Source organism: Tetrao urogallus (assembly GCF_951394365.1).
Source record: "Tetrao urogallus genome assembly, chromosome: 15".
NCBI lineage: Eukaryota > Metazoa > Chordata > Aves > Galliformes > Phasianidae > Tetrao > Tetrao urogallus.
The window spans coordinates 11198292-11222898 of record NC_136828.1 but is presented as its reverse complement, the minus strand read 5'-3'; the positions used below and the strand labels follow the sequence as shown (position 1 = coordinate 11222898).

General features: G+C 43.2%; 1 protein-coding gene across 1 annotated transcript in view; it reads left to right on the top strand.

Moving 5' to 3' along the window:
- Nucleotides 1-24607, top strand: part of SDK1 (sidekick cell adhesion molecule 1) — a gene marked incomplete at both ends in the record, with an annotated part of 357418 nt that overhangs the window by 289888 nt on the left and 42923 nt on the right. Inside the window, 8 exons of the mRNA XM_079542659.1 lie at nt 193-308; nt 586-775; nt 2486-2584; nt 9997-10191; nt 14259-14460; nt 16711-16814; nt 18523-18593; nt 22888-23023. Of these exons, the coding sequence (XP_079398785.1) occupies nt 193-308; nt 586-775; nt 2486-2584; nt 9997-10191; nt 14259-14460; nt 16711-16814; nt 18523-18593; nt 22888-23023 (1113 nt within the window). The remainder of the gene's footprint in view (nt 1-192; nt 309-585; nt 776-2485; nt 2585-9996; nt 10192-14258; nt 14461-16710; nt 16815-18522; nt 18594-22887; nt 23024-24607) is intronic.

The window sequence follows — 24607 nt, the reverse complement described above, 5'->3', positions numbered from 1 at the left end:
AAAGAATGTGAAGTAAGCTGAAATGTAAAGGTGGTGTATAATGAATACGAGAGAAGAAGGCAGTGTCTAGAGTGTATCTGAGTGCTTTGGGATTAGGGTAGTCTTCCAAAGGATCCCAAAACAATCCCAAGCAGACAAGGAGGTGGACCAGCATCACCTGGAAAGCCTTACCTCTTTTGTCTCCGATTCCAGTTCCCTCTGCTCCTCCTGAGAACGTGTCTGCTGAAGCCGTGAGCTCAACCCAGATCCTTCTGACGTGGTCTGCAGTCCCCGAGTCAGAGCAAAATGGTCTCATCCTGGGTTACAAGGTACGCAGCTGGATCTTCATGTTCACTTTGTTATTAAAGCACTACCTGGCTACATTTTTCTATTTATTATTTATTGCTCACCTGAGGGATGTTAATATCATCCATAACTCAACAGGATGAGATATCAGAAACGTGCTGGTTTCAGAAGGGTAGACTGCTGAATTTAATCCCATATCTCATGAAAAGGAACATTTTAAATGCATGCCCCTTTTTCAATTCTCATGTAATAACTTTTTCTTTCTGTATTCATACGCATTTATTCCACATTATTCTGCAGATACTTTACAAAGCAAAAGATTTAGACTCTGAAGCAAGGAGCCAAACAGTAAGAGGTAACCACACGCAGTCCTGCCTGCTGTCCGGCTTGCGCAAATATGTGCTCTATGAGATCCGGGTGTTGGCGTTCACTCGCATTGGGGATGGAGTCCCCAGCTCTCCTGCCGTTATAGAAAGAACCAAGGATGATGGTAAGTGTTTGGGTTACCAGAATAAGGGCCTTACTTAGTCCTGATGATAACGCCACTTTTTTGTAGTGATGCAAGTGTATAGAAAGGCCAAACTGAGGTTGTTTGGATTGTTTTTTGACTCTGAGCTTAAAGGAATTGATCCTTACTCTGCATAACAGCACTGCTCCATCGGCCATGGGATGAGAATTTGGCAGAAAACCAGTTGCCCATTTCCTCTTTCCCCTCAGTTGGTGAAGAGGAAAAAATCTAAAATGATTTGTCCTCTGAAGCTCCATGTAGAAAATTTCTACCGTAGACAATTTTTAGAGCCCAATTATAAATGCCAATTGATGTTCAATCATGCTCTAAGCAAAAAGCACTGCAATTGGAAGCAATAAACAAACCTGAGTCTGCTTGGACTGAAGGAGAGATGTGGAAATTGCAGCTTCAACAATCCATTCTCATTTTCCAAAAGAATAAGGACTGAGCCATGAAGGGTTCATAGCAGCCCCTCTCTGTAGCCTCCTCCAATGATTCCCATGAGCTCAGGGTCTCTGGAGTGCAGTTTGTTTTGATGAGAGACCCTGAGCAGCCCCTTCCTCACCCCAGTTCTGTTTGAACACACCTGTGGGGTGAGAGTGTTCCTGCTGATGGAGTTTGACAGAAATTTAATTCAACTCTTGAAGCATTTCTGGCTTTGCAGTTGCTTTTAGTTTCATTGCCTTTTCACTATTAAATGATGGATAATGTCTGTGTAAGAGGTTTCTGCTTATTAGTCCCAATGAATGAAAAATAGAAAAAACGAAAAAGAAATCTTTTCTCATCAAAATGTTCCCAGTGGAAACTGAATAAAAATTGGTATCTACAAGGAACTTCATTAAAACTGTTTGGTTGAGTTGCAAACACATTCAGACTCCTGGCTTAATGTGGCATTTACTGCAGCGTATAAGGACAGGGATGGGATGGAGTGGCAATAGGGGTGGGATTTTGTGGGGATGGGATGGGACAGAGCAGGAACAGTCGCTCCCAGGCATTTTTGTAGCCATTTTGTCAGCATTCAGCCTGTGTGGTGACTTTGAAAGGAAACAAAGATAAGTTAATATTAGCAGAACTCTGCAGGGAATGAAAGAGCAGTCACAGAACTGTACACATCAGACTATAATGTGAAATATTTAAAACTGTTTGTTTTAGATAACCCCATTATAGCAGTTCCCTCCTTAAGTGCCTGTTGGCAAATGATACAAATTGTTCTTCCTTCTCCGTACTCCTGACATAAATATGTTGTGTCTCCTCTGGGCTCCGCTTAATTAAATGTATCATCAGGGGTGAGGCAGGTGGAATTTGTGCCGAAGGGGAAATTTTGGAGATGCAAATGTGTGAATTAACATCTCCTCACCTCACAAACCCAGGATGGCCATTGCAGCTGCCAGCTGTCTGCATCAGCGTGCATTGGGTTCGCTGCCTCAGCCCTCTGTGTTTAGAATGCACATGTAAAATCAGAAGGCAGTTCAAGGCCAGCACTGGGGCCACAGAGAGGAGATATTATTCAATTCCAACACCTGTGGACGGAATTCCTCAGAATCCATGCGTTTTGCATGCATATGGGTGTTCCTAACCATCTATTTATTGTTGGTGAGCTACAGCTTGGCTGCCTTCTGTGCAAAGCGATTGGGAAACTTGTAACCTCTCTGACACTTTGTGCCTGCTGGCACTACCTCTGTCCCCCTACAGCCCCCGGGCCACCCGTCAGGCTGGTGTTCCCCGAAGTGAGGCTGACATCAGTGCGCATCGTCTGGCAGCCACCAGAGGAGCCCAACGGCATCATCCTGGGTAAGGAGCTGGGAGGAGAGGGTTGGGAGCAGAGGAGCTGCGGCTGTGCGGCTGTTGGGTTTTCATTCTGCTTGCACGTTGGGTTAGAAACCAAGCTTAAGCAAATCTGTGGCTAAAGAGAGGAAAATAAGTCCTGCGGTGAGAAGGGAAGTTCTGCCAGGCTCTGCGGTGTGTGTTTTCCCAAGTCAGGATTACACTGCATTCCTGATGCTGTGCTTGAATTTTCATCTGTCCATCTATATGTGTACATATAACCTGTTGAGCTGCAGCAGGGCAGAGTGGGATTTTCTCCTCCTTTCCTTTCCTCCTCCTTGCCATGCACCCCTGACTTCTCAGTTTCATGAGTGTTTCCATTTTGCTGCTTCCACCAGCCAATACTGTCTGCCAGGTTGCAAGGTGTTAAATCACACTTGGCTTTTTATCATAGGCAACAGGGGCAGCAAGGCACGCCAGGAATTCATGACAAACCTGCTCTGATAACTCTTGGGTTGCCGTTGCACCCAGAGCACACCAGCAGCTCCTTGTACTTCTAAAGCATTGAAGGCTTTTACAGTGCAAGAATCCATTCATGCATCTTGAGTTAATGTATCTAATATTTACACAGTGATTGTGCCTGTGTTCTGTGCTGATGTGGAGCACATTTTGTGATAGTCCAAGCAGGTGAGTGAGGGTTATCCTTATAAATATCCCTTTAGATAAAGGACTGGTCTGGTGCTGTGTGTAGCTCTTGAGTCAAGAGCTCAGAGTCTTTGCTGAGGTGTGCAGTTTCTGAAAGTTCTTGTGGATTAATCCTGGCACCTGGAGACACAGAGAAAGCATCAGATGAGATCCAAAAGCGCTCGAGGAAGCTTGGCTTCCAGGCTGCCTTGTTGGTTTGATTTGTTGCTTTTGTTTTAAGGAACTGTTGTCCTATAAACTCGCTCTGTGTAGAGGTTGGGATTTGAATCACAGGATGTGGTTAAGGAGGAAAAAAATAATTTGGTACACACGATGAGAAAGTACTAAAGATATTTAGGTGCCCCTCACTGTTTCGATGTCTCACCTTGCTGCACTTGGTCAGCATCTTTTGCTGAAGTTTCAAGTTCTGTGGAATAAGAACTCTTCTATTCGGGCTTCCCACAGTGCCTTGTTCAATTCATCCACTTCTTGTTCAATTCGTGGTCAATGCCACAGTGCTGATAACAAAATCACACAAATGCACAGCTGGGAGGAAAGGTGGAAGGGTATTCCCTTAAAGAATGCTCAGCATGGAGACTGCAGGCTCCTGTGACCTGCGCAGTCCATTCCCAGTCACACATCCCAGGGTGCCTGGCACTGCCTTGCCTTTTTTTGCAACACTGCTGTTGTAACTAAGTAAGTTTATGACCTGCTATTAATTCCTGCCTTTTTTCTGCAGTACAATTCCAGGTCAATCCTTCTTTACAAGTACATTAAGCTTTTTATTTTCTGTAAGTGCAATGCTCTGCATGTATTTTTATTGAATTTCAGCTTTCTGATTCCAGACCAACTCTCCTCATTATCAGAATCACTTTAAATTACTGTCTTGTCCTCCAAAGGGCTCAGAACCGCTCCCAATTTGGTTTTAGTTTTGAAGTTTGCAAGCAGAATGGCAATTCCATCAACCGGGTCATTAATGAAAGTATTGAACAGAAACAGACTCGGGACTTATTCTCGTGAGACCTTTCTTAATATATCCTACCCATTTCTCAGCCAACTATTGCTAACAACATTTTGACTTTTTCTTTTAAGAGATCACAGCAGAATGTGCCATATTTTTCTTAAGTTCTGTCTCTCTAGCTTGTTTCTGACAGGGCTGCTTGGAACCATATTAAAGCCTTACTTAAAGTCAATGTGGATCATATCTACTCTTCCCACCTGGCCAATTACACTGTCAAAGCAGAAAACAAATTATTTGGTATTTATTATTTGTTCCAGACAAATACATATTAGCTGTTCTCTGGCAATTTATTATCCCTGTGGATGGTTATATATTTACTCATATTTTTTCCAGGGTCTTTCTGGGTATTAAACTTTGGCTTGATTTGTCCATAATTCCTTTGGTCTTTCTTCCTCCATTTTATGAGATAAAGCATTCAGTTTGCCCTTCGGTAATATTCTGGGATGTCACCTATCCTCAACAAGTTCTTGAATATAATCACTGATTATTTAGAGATGGCTCCTGCTAGTTATATAGCACTGCAGGGCAAATTTCATCAGGCCTTTCTGGCTTGATTACATCTAGCTTAGCTAAATATTCGTTAACCTGTTCTGTATTCTAGCCTACATCCCTCCTTCTATTGTTGTCAGTTTTAATTTGTGTTGAGTATCTAGTTAATAGTCAACTTTTTTGTGTGAAGCAACCGAGGTGTCAGCCTTGTGCTCTTCTGTGTCACTTGTCTTGAGCTCATCTTTTATTCCTAATAGTTGACCTCTCCTTCTCTCTCTTGTATTTTGAATATCTTTCCAAAACCTTTCTCGTTGCCTTTCCCCTTTATGTTCGAAGTCACCTGCACTGTAGCTATTCTGACTTTGTCCCTACGTGCCAGTGCTGTCTATTTATACATCCCCTCAACAACCCATCCTGTTTCAACATTTAGTACAATTCAGTTTTGAATTTGAAGGCGTTAGTGAGGTCTGAATGCAAACATATTGGGCTCTTAACATCTTTTGTCTGCATCGGGATCATTGTACCTTTATTTTTGTCTCTTTTAGAACAGTCTGCTAACCTGAATTCCTCTTTCCCATAGAATTCCTTCCCAGGGGGCTCTACCTACCAATTGCCCCAGTCCACCTCTTTGAGGTTCATTGTCTTTATTCAACAGCTCTCCCTCCTCTTTTTTGTTTGATAGCAGAAAAATTGAGGCTCATGGAGGAAGCATGATAACTGCCGATGTCAGAGAGAAACAGGAAAAATTACTCACGCTGAGTTATTTCTGTGATCTTTTCGAGGAAGTGAGGAGTTCTTCAGAAATAGCTAAAAAACCAGCGTGGCTTTGTAACTAAAGGTTGCATGTTTACCTTCATTCTTGTGCAATGTTCAAATCTTATTGCTGCAATGAACTTTTGAAACAGCATTGTAACCACCACAGCCAAGGTCAGTGAAGTAGAATCAGTGGAAAAAGCAAGTTAACATAACTTTGCAGGCTGCTCTGTTATTCACCACTGGGGCTGCAAAGAAAAAAATACTTTTTTTCTGCAAGAGCAACTTCTTTTCCCAGCCTCTGAATTAATGTTCCTGCTCTGCTGGCTTTGTCCTCTGAGTATACAAGCAAGCACCTTTGCAGCTAACATTTTTGTAATCTACATCAAAATATGTTCCAGCATTTCAGAGGGAGATTAACAGGATGAAATACTGGCAAACCAAGAGGGAAAACTGCTTGTTTGTTTGTTTAAATATTTTACTGTGGAGGACTGCTAGATATCTCCACTTCTCCTTTTGGGAGCGTTGCAGTAACCAACTTGAGGCTTAACTCCATCTTCTTTTTGGCACTCCATTCAGCAGCACCCAGCATAGCTCCTTCAAACACTGTTAAAGGAAAACAATGCATTAACGTGTGTAGATGCAGTTCTGTCAGTGAGCTTTGCCTGTACCAAGAGCTGAGCCACGCTTGCTGGTTAGTATTCCTCACGGTATCCTTGCGTTTAGCGTTTACCTGAAGCTTACAGCGAAAGAGTGTAAGAACTCCACTGAGAATTAGAACCGAAATTGGATGTAATCCATATTTGCAAATGCATATTTTGATCCTGGGCTGCATTTGCACACTCGCTGGCCCTTAAACAGATAAGCAGTAAAATCAACAAACTGGATTGCTGCTCCGCTAGGCAGACCGTAACCTCCCAGTATCATTTGGCTCTTCCTAAGTTCTGTGACAAATTAATAAGTGTTTGTATCTCTGCTGCACCGCGGCCTGCATGAGCGGGTGCTGTCAGTTCTGAAGGGCTTTGTATGGTGATGAGCTTGAAAGCTCTTCTATATTCATGGGGTGTTGTCATCTTCCTGCCTGTTTGCTTTGGGGAATCTGGTGGCTGCGTTAGTGACCTAACGTTTAACAGGCAGTTCAGACTGTTGCCATTTATTGAGTTCAGAAAGCGTAGCTCATGAAACTGCTCGCAGTTGTGCAAAAAAATATTTAAGGAGACGCTAATGCAAAAATAAGCCTTGTTTCAATGAATAAATAAACCGCCGGGGAAATGATCTTTCAAGGCTTTTTTATGCAGTTTGACTGGTGATTCACAATTCCAAACGACAAGAGATTTGGGACACCCAATGCTTGTAGGGAAAACAGAAAAATGAAGAGAAGAATGTGCATTCTTCTGACTGAGCATCCAGCTGGTGAACTTTCTGTAAGATACTCCTACCCTGGAAAAGTTTGCTCTGATCACTTTTTAAAGATTTTGCTTTCGTCCGTAAGCTTTGATATTGTTTTCACCTAGTGCATATGTGACATCATGTTGCTGTCATCAAGTAGGGGAAGAAAGCTTCATCCATGCAGCAGACCTCAAGCATACATTCATTTGAACTCTTTCCATCTATCTCTGTTGATATGCCTCATTTGATTTCGCCCAACATTTCCTATCTTCTCCTCTCTCTTGTTGCCGAAGATCATCAACTTCATAATTTCATCTTTTTCATCTTGTGTTAGCCCAAGTTATTATCCAAACTGTCGCTTAAATACTGCATCTTCTGCATCACTCTGAAAAAAAAGAGCAATGATGCTTATGGCAGAATGTCTCTTGGCTGCCCAATTGTCTAACAGTGGAAGGTGATGTAGGGGATCACACTCAGACACAGAGTGGGTCTCAGGGTTTGTGGGCAGCAACAAGAGCTCAGATGCACAGGTTGGACACGCACCTTCAAGTCAGGCCAATGGGAGAAAACATCGCAAAGCTGCAGGTTACGGTCATGGAATCCACAGCTGTAAGTTGTTACAGAAGCAAAGATGAGTGTGTGTTTCTTTGCCTGTTCCATGCATGTTTGTAATTGGCTTTCCAGCGTGGATGCCACCATTTAGCAGTAAATAGTTATCTTTCTATTCCCTCCTTACATTTTAGCTAGCTTTATATTTTACAATAGTTTAGAAAAGAGAGAAAATCATTTGACAATGATATGTCCCACATATCGTCCTTATCTTTTAATAACTAGATAAATCAAGTTTCCTATTCTTTTAATGCTCTCGGTTTCCCTGCAGGTCTTACTCCTTACGTCTTATGTCCCTTTATCAAACTTCTTTAGCCATCTTAGTTGCTTCTCCCTTCATCTTCCCTGCTGCTGTAGAAATTGCCTCAGAGCTTTTCTTTTACTATTTTTTCCTCTTTATTGAGATCTTGCACCAGGATTCTCACTCCTGCATTCTGCACATCTGTAAAAAAAAAAAAAAAAAAAGATAATAGTGTATCCATTTATTCTCCCCACTGCTGTCTGTCATTCTGTGGACTTTCTGAGAAGATCAAAATACATAGAGTATTAAAGGTACAGCGATACTGCAGTGAGGCATATGGGGCCAGCAATGAGTAAGTTGGTGCAATGAGTAAGAGGAGGTCATTGGCAGGAGTACAAGTATGATGTTCAAAGGCTAAGACCCCAAGGTTGTGTTGCCAGCTTAGCATGCTTCAGGAGCTCTGAAAATCAGGGTTTTTTTTAGGAATGCATCATTATGCACTCATGGAAATGCTGTAGGGATATGCCCAGTGCACAGCTGGATACCCTTGGCAAAAATTAACCCTGCTGTGTTGGAAGCTTTCCCTTCCTAATGTGCGATCTCAAATATGGGCAGCCACTGTGTACTGGGGTACTGCCATGAAGCAGCCCTGTGTCCAGCTGTACCCATAGCTTACTGGAACCCTGGTGCTCTGAGAGCCAGGTCGCTCCCAGAAGTGGCTGTGCAATCGGGTTTGTTCCATGGAGGCAGCTACAGCTGCTGCCCCACATCTCCTAGCAGCTGTAGAAAACAAAAAAAGGCAAAGAAGTGATGGGGCTTCATCCACTGTACCATGAGAATCAGCACACCGAAATTATTACTATCTGTATCCCGATTAAATTTCACTGCTTATGTACCATACAAGTATGGCATTCATTGGGGAGACCATTTGAACTCTGTATCTTTTCTGTGAGCAGTTATGTGGCAATTGTCACACGTTCCCAGTGAAGAATAAATGTCATTGATTTTGTGTAATAGCCACAGGTAAGATACATTCTCCAGTTCCCATGCACTGACCTTTATGAATGAAGCACACCAGGTTTGGCTCTTGTTCTCGTTACAGCCAGAATTTGGTGGGAGTTCAAACGTTAGCTGGCATATTAATTTCAAGAGAAAGAGACATCCTCAGGTGTCTGCATGCCCCTTTGTCTTTTGGAAGATGAGCAGAGAGTTGGCAGCGTCATGTCATGACTGTTTTGTTTTCGTCTGCTCTGATTTGGATGTGTTGGTTGCCCTCTGCCCTGCGTCGCTTCATGAAGTATTTAATCATACAGTGCATTCAGCTTGGGCAATAAAGCCCCACACCAGTCCTGTATTAATTGATTTTGGAAGTTAGCAGTTGGACTGAAAGTTACATGGAGCTCCAAAAGTGAGAGCCTGATTTGATTGCTGGGTTACAGAATGGCTTTGAACATTTGGCAGACCCTCTTTGGGGGACAGTTGTTGCTAGTGGTGCGTGAGAGCTCTGGAAGCCTTCCTCTGCACTGTTAGATCATTAATAATGTATGTTAAACCGTAAGCTCATAATCATCAGGCAGGCAGGTTGGAGTGGGGCTATCATTTGCAGGCATCAACAGCATTGATTATTGAGTGCAGGAGGATTTAAGTGAGACCGCACAGCTTGCAGGCTTCTTCCTTGGGCTGCAGACAGGGACTGCAACAGTGCAGAACAGGAGGATGCTTTTATTGTCAGTCCTGGCATCCACCATGCAGTTATGGGGGAGTAGGAGAACTGAGAGAAAGGAAAGTGGAAAAAGCAGGGTTAAGGGTTAACTGGAGCAGCATGAGGGCTGCACAGCTGGGGCAATCCAACTCCTCTGCAGCTGAGAAACTTGGAGCTCCAACCAATGCTGTCACATTGCTGTGCGTAATGAACTCTGTACCTTTGCCTTTCCAAAGAGGTACCAGTATGCTCAGGAAAGATTAAATGTTTTTGTGTCTTGTTGGGATGAAGGATGGAAAGCGAGATCCGTTTTGCTGCAGCTAACATCCAGCAGACCCTTGTGTGCACTGCAGTGTGTAATTTCCCCATAAGGTGCTGCGCCTGACTGCGAAGGGCTGGCGTATAGCAGAGTTTTATAGCACTAAAGGAAGCAAATTACTTAGTTCTGGTCTCAGTTAAACAAGTAATTACAATAAGCTAATAGTCCTGGTGCTACAGCTAGAAAAAAATCCTGAACTCTCTACTCTCTTCTGTTGGTGCCGTGATTTCAGGCTATCAGATTGCATATCGGCTGGCCAGCAGCAGCCCCAACAAGTTCACAACGGTGGAGGTGGGCTCAACAGTCCGGCAGTTCACTGCTACTGACCTCACCCCCGAGTCAGCGTACATCTTCCGGACATCTGCCAAGACCCGGCAGGGCTGGGGAGAGCCTCTGGAAGCCACGGTGATCACGACAGAGAAAAGAGGTAACGCTTGCAGCCACGGGTTGGAGTGCTTTCCATTGCATGCCTCTGAGTCTGTGCTGCACTCACAGGAATTTTAATTACAGGCTGCAGCCTGTACACCTCCTGCTTCTCACGACATAACCCTGCCCTAAACCATAGCAACGTCATGATTTTGGAAATCTGGTGAGCAAGGCAGGCTTTTATGAGAGGCAGTTCTTCTAACCAGACAGGCTGTTGAGCATTGATTTTTCTATCAGATGCCGTATTGGCCATATGCAGCCTCCTTCTGCAGTCAAAGCTTCTGGGTTTTTTGGCCTTTTTTTTTTTTTTTTTTTTCCTCAGCTCTCTCATTTTCTAGAAGGATTGCAATCTTAAGAATGTAAGTGATGGATGAATTGCATTGATTAGGGAACACAAAAGGAGAGCTGGAGATCTTGCAGAGTTTCTTAACGTGGCTCCTCTATTGCACCTAAGTCCTGACCCAAAGTGTTAGCAATTCCTCTGGCCACTCATTGCTGTATACTCAAGCAGAATGTTTGTATTTGGATTGTCTGGGATTTTTCTACTTCTGGCATCAGGGACAAAATTGTTGTTCACTGTCTGCATCCTCAAACAAATTCTGTTCTGTAGGGAGCCTACTTGAAGAAAGCAAGAGCTTGTATGTACTTGAATGAGTGTAGACGCTTAGATACCAAAAGCATCAAAATGTAAAAGACATATACAAATTATTAAAGTATCTGGTCTGCATCATTGCATGTTTCTAATGCTTTGGCTCAGTTCTCCACTCTTAGAATGGATCTCCAGAGCTATCCGAAAAAAACTCATTTTCTATTTGTGCATGAGCACTGATTTCTCATTCGGAGCCAAAAGAGGGTGTGTTAGCAAAAAAGCAGGAGTTTAGACTTTCCTTAGACTTCCAGCTGCCATGTTCCAATGCAAAGTGCGTATCTGGACTCTTGAGCTGACAGTCAAAGCTGCCACAGCAGTGGTACCAACATCACTCCCTTGTGCATCACTGCGTTCTGTGCCATGTGCCTCTCTGACCCACTGTGCTGCCTCTGTATTCATCTTCAGGAGAAGTTGATCCTCAAAAATCACTGCCACACAACTTCTGTGATTTATAAAAAGCACAGTTCAGTGAGAAGCACACCTCAGCAGGCAGCCAGAACAAACCTCCATAGAGTTATTTCAGCTACTTTTGGGGTATGCATGTGTGCTTGGTCCTGGCTCTTGCCCAAGACGTGCACTGTAATACTTTAAATAACATTTACTTTTAGATCTTAAAAAGTGACTACCAAGTGGTCTCTCATTTTGAATCTTTTCTACACTTTACCAAATCATTCAGTGCTAGAGCATGGATCTCCCTTGCTATTAGCTCACATCTCCCTTGATACTTACCTACAATATTGTAGGCATTGCCCTGATGTTCAGCGCCAACAGGGAAGACCAGTGGGGTGCATTTCGACTTTTGTCCTTTGTGATTGGTGCTAAAATTCCCACCAGCACAGTTCTTCAGGTCGTGTGCAGCTTTCCCATGCATAACAGTGCTGTCCTCAGAGAAAGAACCTCTGGAGCACAAAAAGTGCCTCTACTAAAGATGCTGTCTATCAAGCAGATTTATCAGCTCAAGGTTTCTTCCACCCTTGTCTGATTGTTGTCAAAGTGAAAGTTTAAAGTCCAACATGTGCAAGTTTCAGAAAAAAAAAAACCTCTGCACCCAATAAAAGTAAGCTCTCAAAGCTCAGAGCCTCTCCTTTTCAATAGGATGTGCTCAGATTTCCCAGGCTGTTGCTGGGTACACAATGGCTCAAGGCAGAACTCCCAGCTCCACTGCAGGAACAATGATCCCTTGCTGCTATCAGTGCTTTAGGGTTATCTTGAATAGGCAAGTCTTAACATAAAGTGAACTCTTTCTCTTTTTGATGGATGGCTCTACTGTGTCTGTGTGCATGCTATGGATCCGAGTCCCAAGGCATTGAGAGTTAACTGTAGTGATCCCGTATGTAAAGTATAGAGAAAAAAAATACATAATCTTATATCAACACGATTAGTATTCTGGATTGATAAAGAAATTTATCCAGTGCAACTATTCCGGTAACAAGTAAATAAACAAACAAGCCTGGAACTTGTATACATAACAATAAATATTCTAGAGCGAGAAGATATTTACTTTCCGTTAATAAAAATGCATTTAATGTCCTTGTCGTCCTTGATACTGAGATAAGCAGGCATAAAAATTCCCTTGAAAATCACCAAAATTGGTCCCTCATTCGTGTCCTTTGATTCCCTGTGTACTGCCAATAGAAATCTTTGTATTTTACAGTGATACCTCTGATTTACAGATCCCAAGCTGTATGGCAGCTGCATTCTCCAGAGGTGCTTGTGTAGTGCTCTGGGTCTACAGAATATCCTTCAGAACAGTCAGCACCAGGGATCCAGGCAGAACAGAGCCACGAGATGTAAATGTAGCAAGAAATTAAAAGGAATCCATTGAGTCATATGGCCCAGCCTTACATTCCTGCACAAACAGCTCACCTGAGCATTTGCTCGTGGCTAAATTCCCATAAATAAACTCTTCACACTAATGGCTTTGTACGTACAGTCAGGAAGTATATCTTGCAACACAGGAGATTTTAAGATCTCCCGTTGGCAGCAGAAGTAAACCCAATCACTGGAGACCAACGGCAAGATCTGACCTGCCCAAAACTGCACACTGCTTAAAGCTTATCAGCAGTATTAAATCCCCACATGACACTCACTTCCTCTGATAAAATAACCCCAAATGCCTGTCTCAGCCTGTCATTGTAAGGCATTGACCTTTTGCATTGTGCTCTGGATCACAGGCTGCTGGCACCAAGGAATTCCTGCAGCTAATAGCTTACAGATCTTTTGGCACTGATGTCAGCAAGATCATGCTGCAGAGAGATGCCAAAACATACAGGAAATGTTCCGGAGGATGGCAGGAAAACAAAGTGCTCGGCATACAGAGCTGGGAGGAATCATGCAGTCAGGGGTGCACTTATATGGAAACGAGTGCTGATGAAGTTGAATTGAATTGCTTCTCAAAAGCAAGTCACTGTGGTGTCTCCAATCAATTTCTGCTTTATTACATGCCACACATTTTAATCAGAATCAATAATCTTCATGATAAACAATTAAACAATTATTCCTCACTCTATAGAGTTTCTCTATTGAAATCAATGGAGTGCAGAGACACAGTGACAGGAAAGGAGATCTATATGGAAGCAGTGGGGCTGGCATGCTCACACCTGCATTACCATTCCCTGCCTCGTCTGAAAGGTGTGCTATTAATTGCTCTGGAGAGATCTCCTTCAGCATTGGCACTGCCTGGTTTGACATTGCAGCTTCAAGGGCAGTAAGTGGGAAGGGAAGCAGAGAAGGTGCCTGTAAGCACACTGAGGAGGTACTTGAACTCCATCTCTGCCTCATCCCCAAAGTGTGGTTGGAAAGAGCAGCAGCAGGAGCTGTTGATGGTCTCTGATCCTTGCCAGAGATTTGGTGCTGGAGTTTGGGATGGGCCATAAGTTGTGTGCTTGAACACTGCCACACACCAGCCTGTTCCAGCCCATTTCATTCTCTTCTTCATGCCCTGACAAGGGAGCAGCTGGTGGAAGCGAATGCCACGTGGCACACAGCACACGGTCCCCTGGTACCCAGCAGTAAGCAGGGGTTAAAAAGTGAACCAGTTTACAGGCAAATTCTGCCAAAGAACTGTTGCAGCTCGAAGCACACCTGGGTTTCATTAAAGACTTATCTGGTTTGCTTGGCTGATGATCCTAACAGTTCTTCTCAACCTGCCAGGTTAAGATCCTTGTGAGTTTGAAATCTGGTGGTAGAAGGGTGTAGGTTCAGTGATGACCTTTTACGCTGGGAAATAAGAATGAGTTTTACTGCTCATCTTTGCAGCAGGAGGTGAAAGAGTAGAGATGGCTTTTATACTTCACGGGACGAATCCAAAAGTTCAATCTCCTGTGGCATTACCACTATGGAAATCCAATTATGCTGTCACATTTTATATTAGCTTGAATAGCCTCTCAAGGCAGTACCACACTGTGCTTCAATTGCAGAGCGCCCGGCCCCCCCTCAGCAGCTGACCACCCCCCAGTCTGACGTGTCATCGCGGAGCCTGCGGTTGCATTGGGTCCCTGGAAGTGATGGATCGTCACCCATACGATATTTTACAGTCCAAGTGCGAGAGCTGCCCAATGGAGACTGGCAAACCTACTCCTCTTCCATCAGCCACGAGGCAACGTCCTGCATTATTGAGAGGTACCATATGATCCCAGCCTAGCATATATTCCTGCACTTTCCACTTAGGGCAGATGCTTGCCAAAGCAGGCATCACTCAGGCTCAGTCTTCTGGGGGGAGGCAGGTTAAGGGAGCATCACTGATTCCGTTTTGGAGTTGGTGTTACGAACAGCAGCTGAGAGATCCACAGAAGGTCATGCAATAAATCTAATTACAGTTATTGAATTACATGAATTGCAATGCATCTTTCTGAGGCCCTTCCTGAAAGCTCTGCATGGAAAACAGCGCTTCTCTGGCTAAACCAAACATAACTATGCAGTACTCTACAAAACACAGCTAGTGAAAAATCCTTTCAGTAGTGGCTGATGCTAAAATCCACTCTCGGTGCTGCATTGCAATTATCTCTGTATAAGCTTTTCCAGATGAAGTAAGAAACATTTTTATCTGTACTTTCCATACTGAAGTTTATAGATAGCATCAGAATGTCTAAACTTTGTTATTCAGACTTCATTATCTCCTCAGCAGTTCTGTTGTAATTAAAGTCCTTGTAACATCCACAAAAGCAATTGAGTGTCTATGAGGAGGTTCTTGTTTTGCTGTCCATTTACTCTATTGACCAGCTAGTACAAATCAGATTATCTCTAAAAGGCCATGAGCTTTTGCAGAATACACTATTCAGAGCATTCAGATTCAGATTTCTCAGCTCTGTTATAAAAACATCAGTGGCTGTGACATATGGCTGCTCTCTCTGCTCATGTGCCAAAAGATATGAATACGTTGGGATCATTTGGTCTGACTGCGCAGCAAAAAAAAGAAAACTTGACAATTATATTATAAATATAAACCTGATTCATTAACCCTGCAAGTATTATATGCTCCATGAATTATACCCAGTATTTTTCCAGTCAAAACCTCTAAAATCAAGGAGACCAGCCGAGTCCTTTTGGCTTGTTAGCGTTACTGAGAAGATCTCTATTTCAAGAAAGATGATCCGAATTATTGAAGTTGCTGTCCATAAGTAACAGTGTTCTAATAGGGTGGCACTGCTGAAAACATTCCTCTCCCCCTATGGCTAAAAGCATTTTTTCCCCTGAATGTCCAGGAAAGCACTCTGTATGTGATTGTAGAGCACTGCCCATCAGAATGCATTATCCCTCGATATTTAATCATTCCTTACAAGTAGCTTTACTTGGGTTGTAGTCAGTGTTACATCTGCCAGCTGGTGGCTAGACACTTCCAATTAATCAGATAAATCCCCCATAACTTACAGCTCTGCATTTCTTGTCTCTGCCTGTGAACTAAAGGCAGCCTCCCCCGCACCGCCCTGCCAAGCCACGCCAGAAGGATCTCTGCTGAGGTTATGTCAGCTGGAAATCGCTCTGTGCATATCTTAGAGCACTGCATTGATAAAAAGAGCTGCAGGGAACCTGTTGTTACTGACTTTTTTAAATAATCCAGGTAATAACATTAATTTAAGATTCAGGAGGAATAAAATGCACTGATTGTACAGCGTGCTCCAAAAGATTAGTCAGAAGGAGGTGGTGTGAATTCTGGAGCCTGCTGCATCCTGACTCACTGCTGGCCCTGCCACGTCACCGACGTCCTCCGTGCCTGTCCTGGTCTGTGCAGCAGGGATGTTTGGAGGATGTCTTTGACAAAGCTTCTGCTTTGCCATGAAAGCCAGTTTTTGCATCCCCATGCAGCACAGCAGTCAGAGTTTGCTCTATGGGCTGCACCTTACTGGCTGTTTTTTTTGGATTCAGCTATGAGTCATAGAACCTTAGACGGTTGGGTGGGAACGGGGCTTAAAGATCAGAGAATCCCTGAATGGTTGGGGTGGAAAGGACCTCATAGCCCCACAACCCCACCCCTGTGTGGGCTGACTGCCCCCCACTAGGGTGCCCAAGGCTCATCCATGGCCTCGGGCACCTCCAAGGATGGGGTAACCACAGCTCTGGTCAGCAGTGCTGGCACCTCAGCACCCTCTGAGCAAACCATTTCCCCCTCACATCTAATCTAAATCTCCCCTTTTCTAGTTTAAAACAATTCCCCCTTGTTCTATCAATCTGAGAGGATGCCAATGGCAGTGAAGGTGCAAACAGCACCACTTCATGGTGACCTCTGAGGAGACATTGGTAAGAGAAGCCATTCCAATGGCTTTTTTTGCCAGTGGGCAGGCTCCCCATCTGTAGAGGTCAAGGCTCATTAGGAAGCAGCTTATGATGGTGCGTGGAGATTTCACCCCTTGGCCTCACTTTTCCATCCCACAGCTTGAACCCGTTCACCTCTTACAAGCTGCGTGTGAAAGCGACCAACGACATCGGGGACAGCGACTTCAGTGCCGAGACGGAGGCGGTGACAACACTGCAGGATGGTGAGCGTGGGGTGGGGACACTGCCATGGGATGGGTGCTTGGATGAGACCCTGGATCCACTGCAATGTGTTTTCTGCTGTGACCAGGGTAAAAATTCCAACATCAAGTGTGGGTTTGTTCCTAGGAGATTGATAACAGGTAGTAATGAGATTGGGTTGAATTAATAGCAGGCAGCCTTAAGTGTCCTGCTGTGCACTCTGAATGAATCATACTTTCAGGAGTCTCCAAATGGAATTAAACTCCTTTTGATTGGCTTCCAAACTCTGCACTAACCATTATCTTTGCAGAAATTGAATAATTTACAAGAGATCATTAAAAATAAATGCAGTACCATGCATACATTTGAAGAAGTTTCTTCAATTGTTTTCACTCACAATCCACATCAGTCTGTAATACAGCAAAATTGTTGAGGTATAAGTAAGAAAGAGCACCAGGCTCCTGAAAACACGAGCATTTAATCCTGCAGATCAGGACTAATAAACTGTGAATGACATTGACAAGGCTTTTATTTTTAGCCTCAGAGATCAGCTTCTAATTCCTTGATTGTAGAAAGGCACTGCTTGAATGCAGAAGTAGCTCCAATGCCTTGAATGGGACTACCAGAGGGAAAAAGAACTCTGCAAAGTGTGACAAAGGATCTGTATTTACCCTTGGACTGGGAAATAGAGTGATGTTGGGATACACTTCTATATACAGTGCCCAGAATTAGTGTTTAATACGGCACAAGGAGTGACCAGTGACTCTGAGATATGAAAATAGGAAAGAAATTTGCCAAAGAATGTTTAAGGAATGTGATCTTGAAATTACAAGACCAGAGGGGCAGATCTCAAGAGTATCCAGGTTTAAACAAGACCCTGTGTAGTGCTTGAAGAAAAGATGTGCCTAGCAGCCTCTTAAAGGCATTTCAGCTCTCCAGCTTCCCAAACAATAGCTGCTGTATGGTGCAGGCTGTAAGCTGTGTGGTTGAGGCAATACTGACTCAGTGTTTTGGAATTTAAAATTTCATTTTTGGTTCTCTTGGAATTTAGCTACCGTGAATCCAGAATTGTGCTTGGCTTCCTCACAATGCAAGAGGGAAACCCTGTGAAAGCTTCTCACCTCCTTAACAAACTGTGAACATTTATTCTGCTGAGCAAACCTGGAGCTGCCACTAGAGCATTGCGCTGCAGAGGGCTGTCAGCTCCTGATAAGCATTCCCTCCTTTGTACTTGAGCCGCCGGAGAGTGTGCAGATGTGTTACAGGCCATAAGCACAGGAATGGGTTAATCCATTGTAAATCAAGTTGTCCTGATTGCAATAATCTGTGAATACATGACACAGACTCCCAAAAGCAGTGGGCTTGCCCCAGCTGTGCCACAAATGCCATGGAAAATTTGGGAGCAATTTGCTCACACCTTACAGCATGCATTCAGCTGGTTTAACTTCCTGGTGAATTTGTATCCTGCTGCTTATGAGCGGCTGCCGCTATCAGCTTTCTCCAGGTTTATGCCCTGAGCTTTTCTCATGTTCCTCCTCAAGTTGCCAAGGCCACAGGTAGTGCAGGGATGAGTGAGAAGCATCTGGCTTCTGCTTGGGTTGCAATATTCAGATCCCTGGCACTGCTTTTGAGACCCACCACATAGGAACTGGGATGGAAGATTTTGGTGAATTAACTTCCCATTTCTCTCCTGTTGTCTAACTGCTTTGGTTACCTCTTTTCCTCCTTCAGTTCCTGATGAGCCTCCCGGTTCTGTGCTGGTCACTCCCCACACCACTTCATCTGTCCTTGTGCAGTGGCAGGTAGGTAAAATAGAAAATCATGGTGTGTCTCATTGGCATTGACTTGTTGGCCTTAATGGCTCATTGCAATGGCTGTTTTTCTGAGCAGGAAGGAGTGTAGTAAAGTTGAAGGACTGCTGTTACTTCCTTGTTTTCCTGATCTGCGCATTTATTTCAGTGATGGAAATTTCTGGCTGTTGCCTTTGCTTTGTGCCCCATGAAGGAAAGCTTGAGAGGGAAGAGTTTCTGCCAAGATGCCTGTGATTACAGTTTGTACAGATTCACCTGTCCTCTTATTGATATCAGTAGAGGTGCATCTTTACACTGAGAGCATTTACCGGTGTGAAACATTGGCAGAGATCAGGTAATCAAAAGCTCTGTTGTTCACATTGTGCATTGCCTCCTTCAGCTGCCGAAGTAATCAGAGGTGTATGCTGTGCCCGAGATCCTGTTCATACCTTTGAGGAGCATCACGTGCTCTGTTGGCTCTTTGAGGGCTAAAAAAGTAAGATTTCTTCAAAGAAAAGAAAAGCAAGTTCCAGCTCTCTGTAATATCTCTGAGTTGGATATGAAAGTATTCGTGCCGAGTCTGCATTATATACACACATTTCCTGTGCCTTCCTTTATCTTCCCATCCAAAACTGGCCTCCTGGGATATGCTGGAACATTTTGTGACCCACTGCCTGAGGCTTCTTTTTGTGGAGTAAGCATTAAGAGAGGGAACCCAGTGGGGTACTGCACGTTAACCATAACCTGCTCTGGAAAGCCTCTGCCCACCCCGCTCCCAAGATGATGTCCCATGCACACAGTAAAGATAGCTTTGGACAGATTGTATTATAGTGAAAAATGTGCCTAACGTGTTTACAGTACAGATGGGGCTCCTTGCATGTTGGAAAAAAATATATGTATGAGGGTCTGTTCATTGCTATGCAGCAGCACTTTAAAAATATGCCTGGCTGTACTGAAGGGATGCTGGCCCAAGTTCACGCAGCTTAACGCTACGTAACATCATTGCTTACAGCTTGTTGAGCAAATAGAAGACATGCTGAACAGTTTCACCAAAGGAGTTATGGAGAGATATAAATCTGTTGCCCCACCTCCAAATAAAGCCCACGGTGAAGGAGAAGGCATAGGGAAGGCAACAAGGAGGATGTGAGGCATGGCGTACCGTGGAAATAAACGTTCCCCCAATTGACTGATTATTTGGTGTGTAGTTAATGTGAAATAGGTGGTTGTTTAGGTAATTGGATGCTTTTTATTTCATGAAAATGAAATGGGGTTGTTGTGCCAGAGCCATCTCAGGGGAGTTGTGGGCGATTATATGTCATTACTACATGTATATTAATAGATCCTGGTAATTCAGCCGCACTGTATTTTTCAAATAAACAAAAATCTTCAAGTCCCACAATAGCCTCCAATTAAGAAGTTGTTTCACAGCAGTGTTTAAGAAATAATGTAAACTGAAAACAGCAGTCAAGCTAAATGGGAGAGTAGATTTCCAAGCAAAGCTAAATTTTTAACTTTGAGCTGTGTTAATAATTCACGGAACAAACTCTAGATGCACTATCTGTGCTTTCAGCTGCTTGGTCCAATCAGTCCATTATTTTTAAATTTAAAGTAGGGGGAAAATAAGTAATTTCCATTGAGGTCTGCTCTATCAATAATGCAAGGTTATTTCAAATATTCTGGAGGATGTTACAGTTAATATCAGGATTATGTATGTTCTGCTTCTGCCATAGAGACAGCAATTATTCAAACTTACATTGTTTTCTTTCTTCTTCCAAGAGCACAAAACGGTTTCTCTTGCTCGTGTACAATGTTATGGGCTGCCACTCATAATCATTTTACCTGTTTCAGCAGATCCCTCAGGCCTCCATACAAAACCCTAAATAATCCATTACATCAAAAGCAGTGTTCTGTCCGCGAGAGACAGATAGGAAGGGGAAGACCTGACCTTTTAGCAGAGTACCCTTTTCAGGAAAGAAACATCGTTTCTATGGCAAGGAGAAAGACAGATTTCAAGCCATTTATTTTCTGAGCTTTCCTCCTAAATTTGAAGAGGAGGAAAAATGGAGAATCGCAAGGAGGTGTAAGAAAACAATGCCCACTATCAACCAATCAGTGTTATACCACAGTGAGGAATGGAGCTCTGTCTGTTATCAGCTGTGTGGCAGAGTAAGGAGGAACAGCTTCAGTAGAGTTTTCCTTTTAAGAATGTAAGATTTCCAATTCCAACTTTTGTGGATTTTTTTTAATTTAAAAAAAAAAAATAGTGCTACATAAGATTATAATAAATAATATCTCATCTGCATCTTGCAGAAGAGAACATTTTGAGCCATGGAAAAAGCTGTCACTTCTTTGAGTCTGTTAGTTTAGTCCCTTGCTTAAGGGATCTGGCCTGTGGCTAGAAAAGGCTGAGAGCAGTGAGGTGCTGGAACAGCTGCCCAGAGAGGCTGTGGATGCTCCATTCATGGAGGTGTTCAAGGCCAGTTTGGATGGGGCTCCTGGCAGCCTGGTCTGGTATTAAATGTGGAGGTTGGTGGCCCTGCATGCGGCAAAGGGGTTGGAGCTTGATGATCCTTGAGCTCACTTCCAACACAACCCCTTTTATGATTCTGTGACAAGAGGTTGATTTATTACCTTCTAGAATGGGGTCTGAGAGGGGATATAGTTGCTCTTTTTGAAATACAGCCTAGGAGTAAAGACCCCACAAGGAGAAGAACAATGTAATCCAAAAGGCAATGTTAGCAGAGGATCAAATGGTTACAGACTCACTATGAATTATTTAGATGAGAAATTAAATGAAGGTTTCTAACCAGCCGAGCAGTGGAGTAGCTTTCCAAAAAAATCCTGGGAAGCAGAAAAAATAGCTCATCTTCTGGTGGAGCTTTCACTGTGAAAAGGACTTTGAATTGTTTTCTGAGGGCCCAACTTGAAGGTTCTCAATTTCACAATCTTGTGTTCCTAGGTCAGTCTGTAATGCTAAACAATAATGAAAGACAGCCAAAGCTTCTGCAAAGGATGGAGTAGTATAATCAGTATGAAACATCATGATGGAGGAGGGCAAACAAAGCAAGGCACTTGGAATTTTCAGATTGCTTTCAGCAGGTTTCAGGCAGGACAACTGCAAAAGAAGCAGGCTTCTTCCAGGAGCATTTTCATGGTAGCTTGGTAGTTTTCATAAACTCTGGATCGCATACTTTTCTTTTTTGACTCCCCTGAACTACATTCTTTCTACTTAATTCTTTAGTCCTTACCCAAAGAAAAATCTTTTACATACAATGAGCCAGGACCACCCTCTTTCTTTCATCTTTTGTAAGGAAGCAATGGAAGATTCTTGTCATTTCAAGAAGCAGAGTCAGGTTATTACCAAATATCTGCTTCCTTTCTTGTAAAAAATATGCTTTTTACTTTCTTCATTACATGTTCATTACCAATTACATGTGGTATTACCTTGTGCTGTAACAGAGTATCACGCCAGTGGTTAATTTTTTAATGATGGACTGAAGATTTCTGCAGTAAAGTTCTCAAAACTGCTAGGAATCTTTCTGGATTAAAGGCAAGGTCATCATTAAAATCCTTTTCATTTATCCTTTCAGCCCCTTAAGTTTCGGTACAAGAATCTTTAGAAGATAAATGGCTCAGGGCACCTTTTCTTCTCCACAGTTAGTAGCCTGCATTAGATTCATGAAAGTCACTTTTTCCCAAACATGAAGAATCCCTTTGCTTGTCTTTACTGAAGGAAGCCATTTGCACAGAAAATTCCTTTCAGTGTATAGATTGTACGTCTGTATCTGAAGATGTGAGGGGCTGCTGAAGAATCCTTTGGATGTCTTTGAGCATCTAGTAGCATGTTGCAGAGGAACAAAGCATGTATTTGGGCCAGCTCAATGCCATACATCCTCTATTGCTCCAAGCTGCTATGGAGGAGATCTGGGTTTTCCCATGGGCCTCAACCAATGCTACACACAGGAGTTCATCGTGCTGTGCTTCCTCTCTGAAGCTGCTCTGGCAGCTATTTTCATCATCCTAATGAACCACAGAATGGTTCGTTACTTTTCAAATGGCTCTTGGTTACTCTAAAGGTAAATACTGTTAAACGAAGAATGCTCTATGAACATCCATCCACTAAGGACACTGTCTGTGACAAAATAATTTACTTTTGTCATTTCCGAAGTGAAACACTGGTTTGCTGTGTTGGTGACCATCAGCGTGCGTTTTCAGTGATCTGTTATTTATATTCTGCATCCCACAAATTTCTGCTAGTTACCATGCTCATCCTAACGAGAATATTCTTCACATGAACATTTTTCAGCCACCCAAAGCAGAGAGTCTGAACGGGCTGCTGTTGGGATACCGGATCTACTACAGGGAGCTGGATTACGATGCTGGGTCTGCCACCGAATCCAAAGCTGTCAGGAACCCCTCAGCTTTAAGAGCTGAGCTCACACGTAAGCCTGTGTTTCGGATGCTTATCCCTGAATGTCTTTATACCAGACGCTATGTGCACTCCTACCTATGGAAAGAACACACCATTATGCCCAAAGTGCTGGAGATAATTTAGATTTCACCCAGTCAAGGTGAAGATGCTGGAAAATGCTAATAGCCTCTGTCTGATCAGCATCGCTTGTGATGGTGCACTCTAATCTGTGCCAGCGTGCTTGAATCGATGTTCTGTCCTCCATGTCCCCTCTGATTTCCTGCTTTCTGCCATCTCCACAATTACCCCGGTAGACATTTTCTGCCATCAGACAAAAAGGAGAGAGATTTCATTTTCCTCAGCTTGCTATTTTCTAATAGTTTTTATAATTGACATTCTGTTTTTCTTTTTGCAGTAGAGGAAAACAGCTGAGGAGAAATCTTAAATAGCACTTGTAAAATGTTGAAGTGCGTGCCCTTATTTTGGAAGAAAATAGCAAAAATGAGCAAGAAGGTGCATGCTTGCTCTGGTGGTTGCTGGGATTTTTTTGGAAGGAAGGTAGAGAGGGAAGTGAATAATAGAAAAAAAGTGAAAAAGGCTTAGAAAAAGGGTAGAAAGAAAGAATAGGCAGAATAAGGTGATGGAAGGTAAAGATGTGAGTGCTCAATAACCCTACAGGCCCAGCAATGAGGGGTGCTCACAGCAGGACTGACTTTAGTCCTGTTTGATGTCAGTGGAATATTCAGAGTAAGACGAGAGTCTATGAGCAGCAGAATATGCCAAGACTACTTCAATGTCTTACAGCATCTCCCATGTTTCTCTGAATCCATAAACATGGCTTCTATAAAAGCAAGAAAGATTTTTGTGTGAATGTGGGAAAGGTGAATGTATTAATGTAGCATCAGCATCCATCTGTGATTCCATTTACATTGTCAGAGCTGAGTGAGGGCTCTGGGAGCACAGAGGTTAAACCAGAGAAGACATGTACAGCTCCTCCAGGTGCAGGCATGCACAAGGGTGTTTTTTTTTCCAGGCAAAAGCTGAATGATGAGCTGTGTATCTCATCACAAAGTAATGACTTCAGATGCTCTCTGGTCTTGTAAGCTAGGAAGCTTGTAATACCTACTGGTTTCCTCTCTTCCCTCTTCTTGCTGACCCTGCAGCAATGCTGCTAATGGCTGTATAGTAGAAAACACCTTGCTCTGCTTCTCCAGGGAGACAAGAGGGGGAAAAAAAGGGTTGGAGACAAGTATTGTAAGAGAAATATCCCTCTCTCTCCTCATAATATGACAGTTCTCACCTCAGTGCACCCTTGTTCCTCACTGACCTGCAGTTTTACACTGCTTAACATATTACTGCAGTTCATTCACAGCAGGAATGTTGAATTCTGTAAGTGAAACTGTGGGGAATCTAACATGCATTTAAAGAAACGGGTCCTATCGTACTGTAAGTGTTTGCACTTTGTGGCCCATGTTCCAAGTCTTTACCCTGCAGCTCTCCATGTTTCAAATTTTGCATGTTGAGACATAAGAATGCTATACAGTGTTTAGTTTCTCCCCTAGAAACTGTTTCCTCTGCACTCATTTATTCTGTTTAATCTAAGAGTCAGAACATT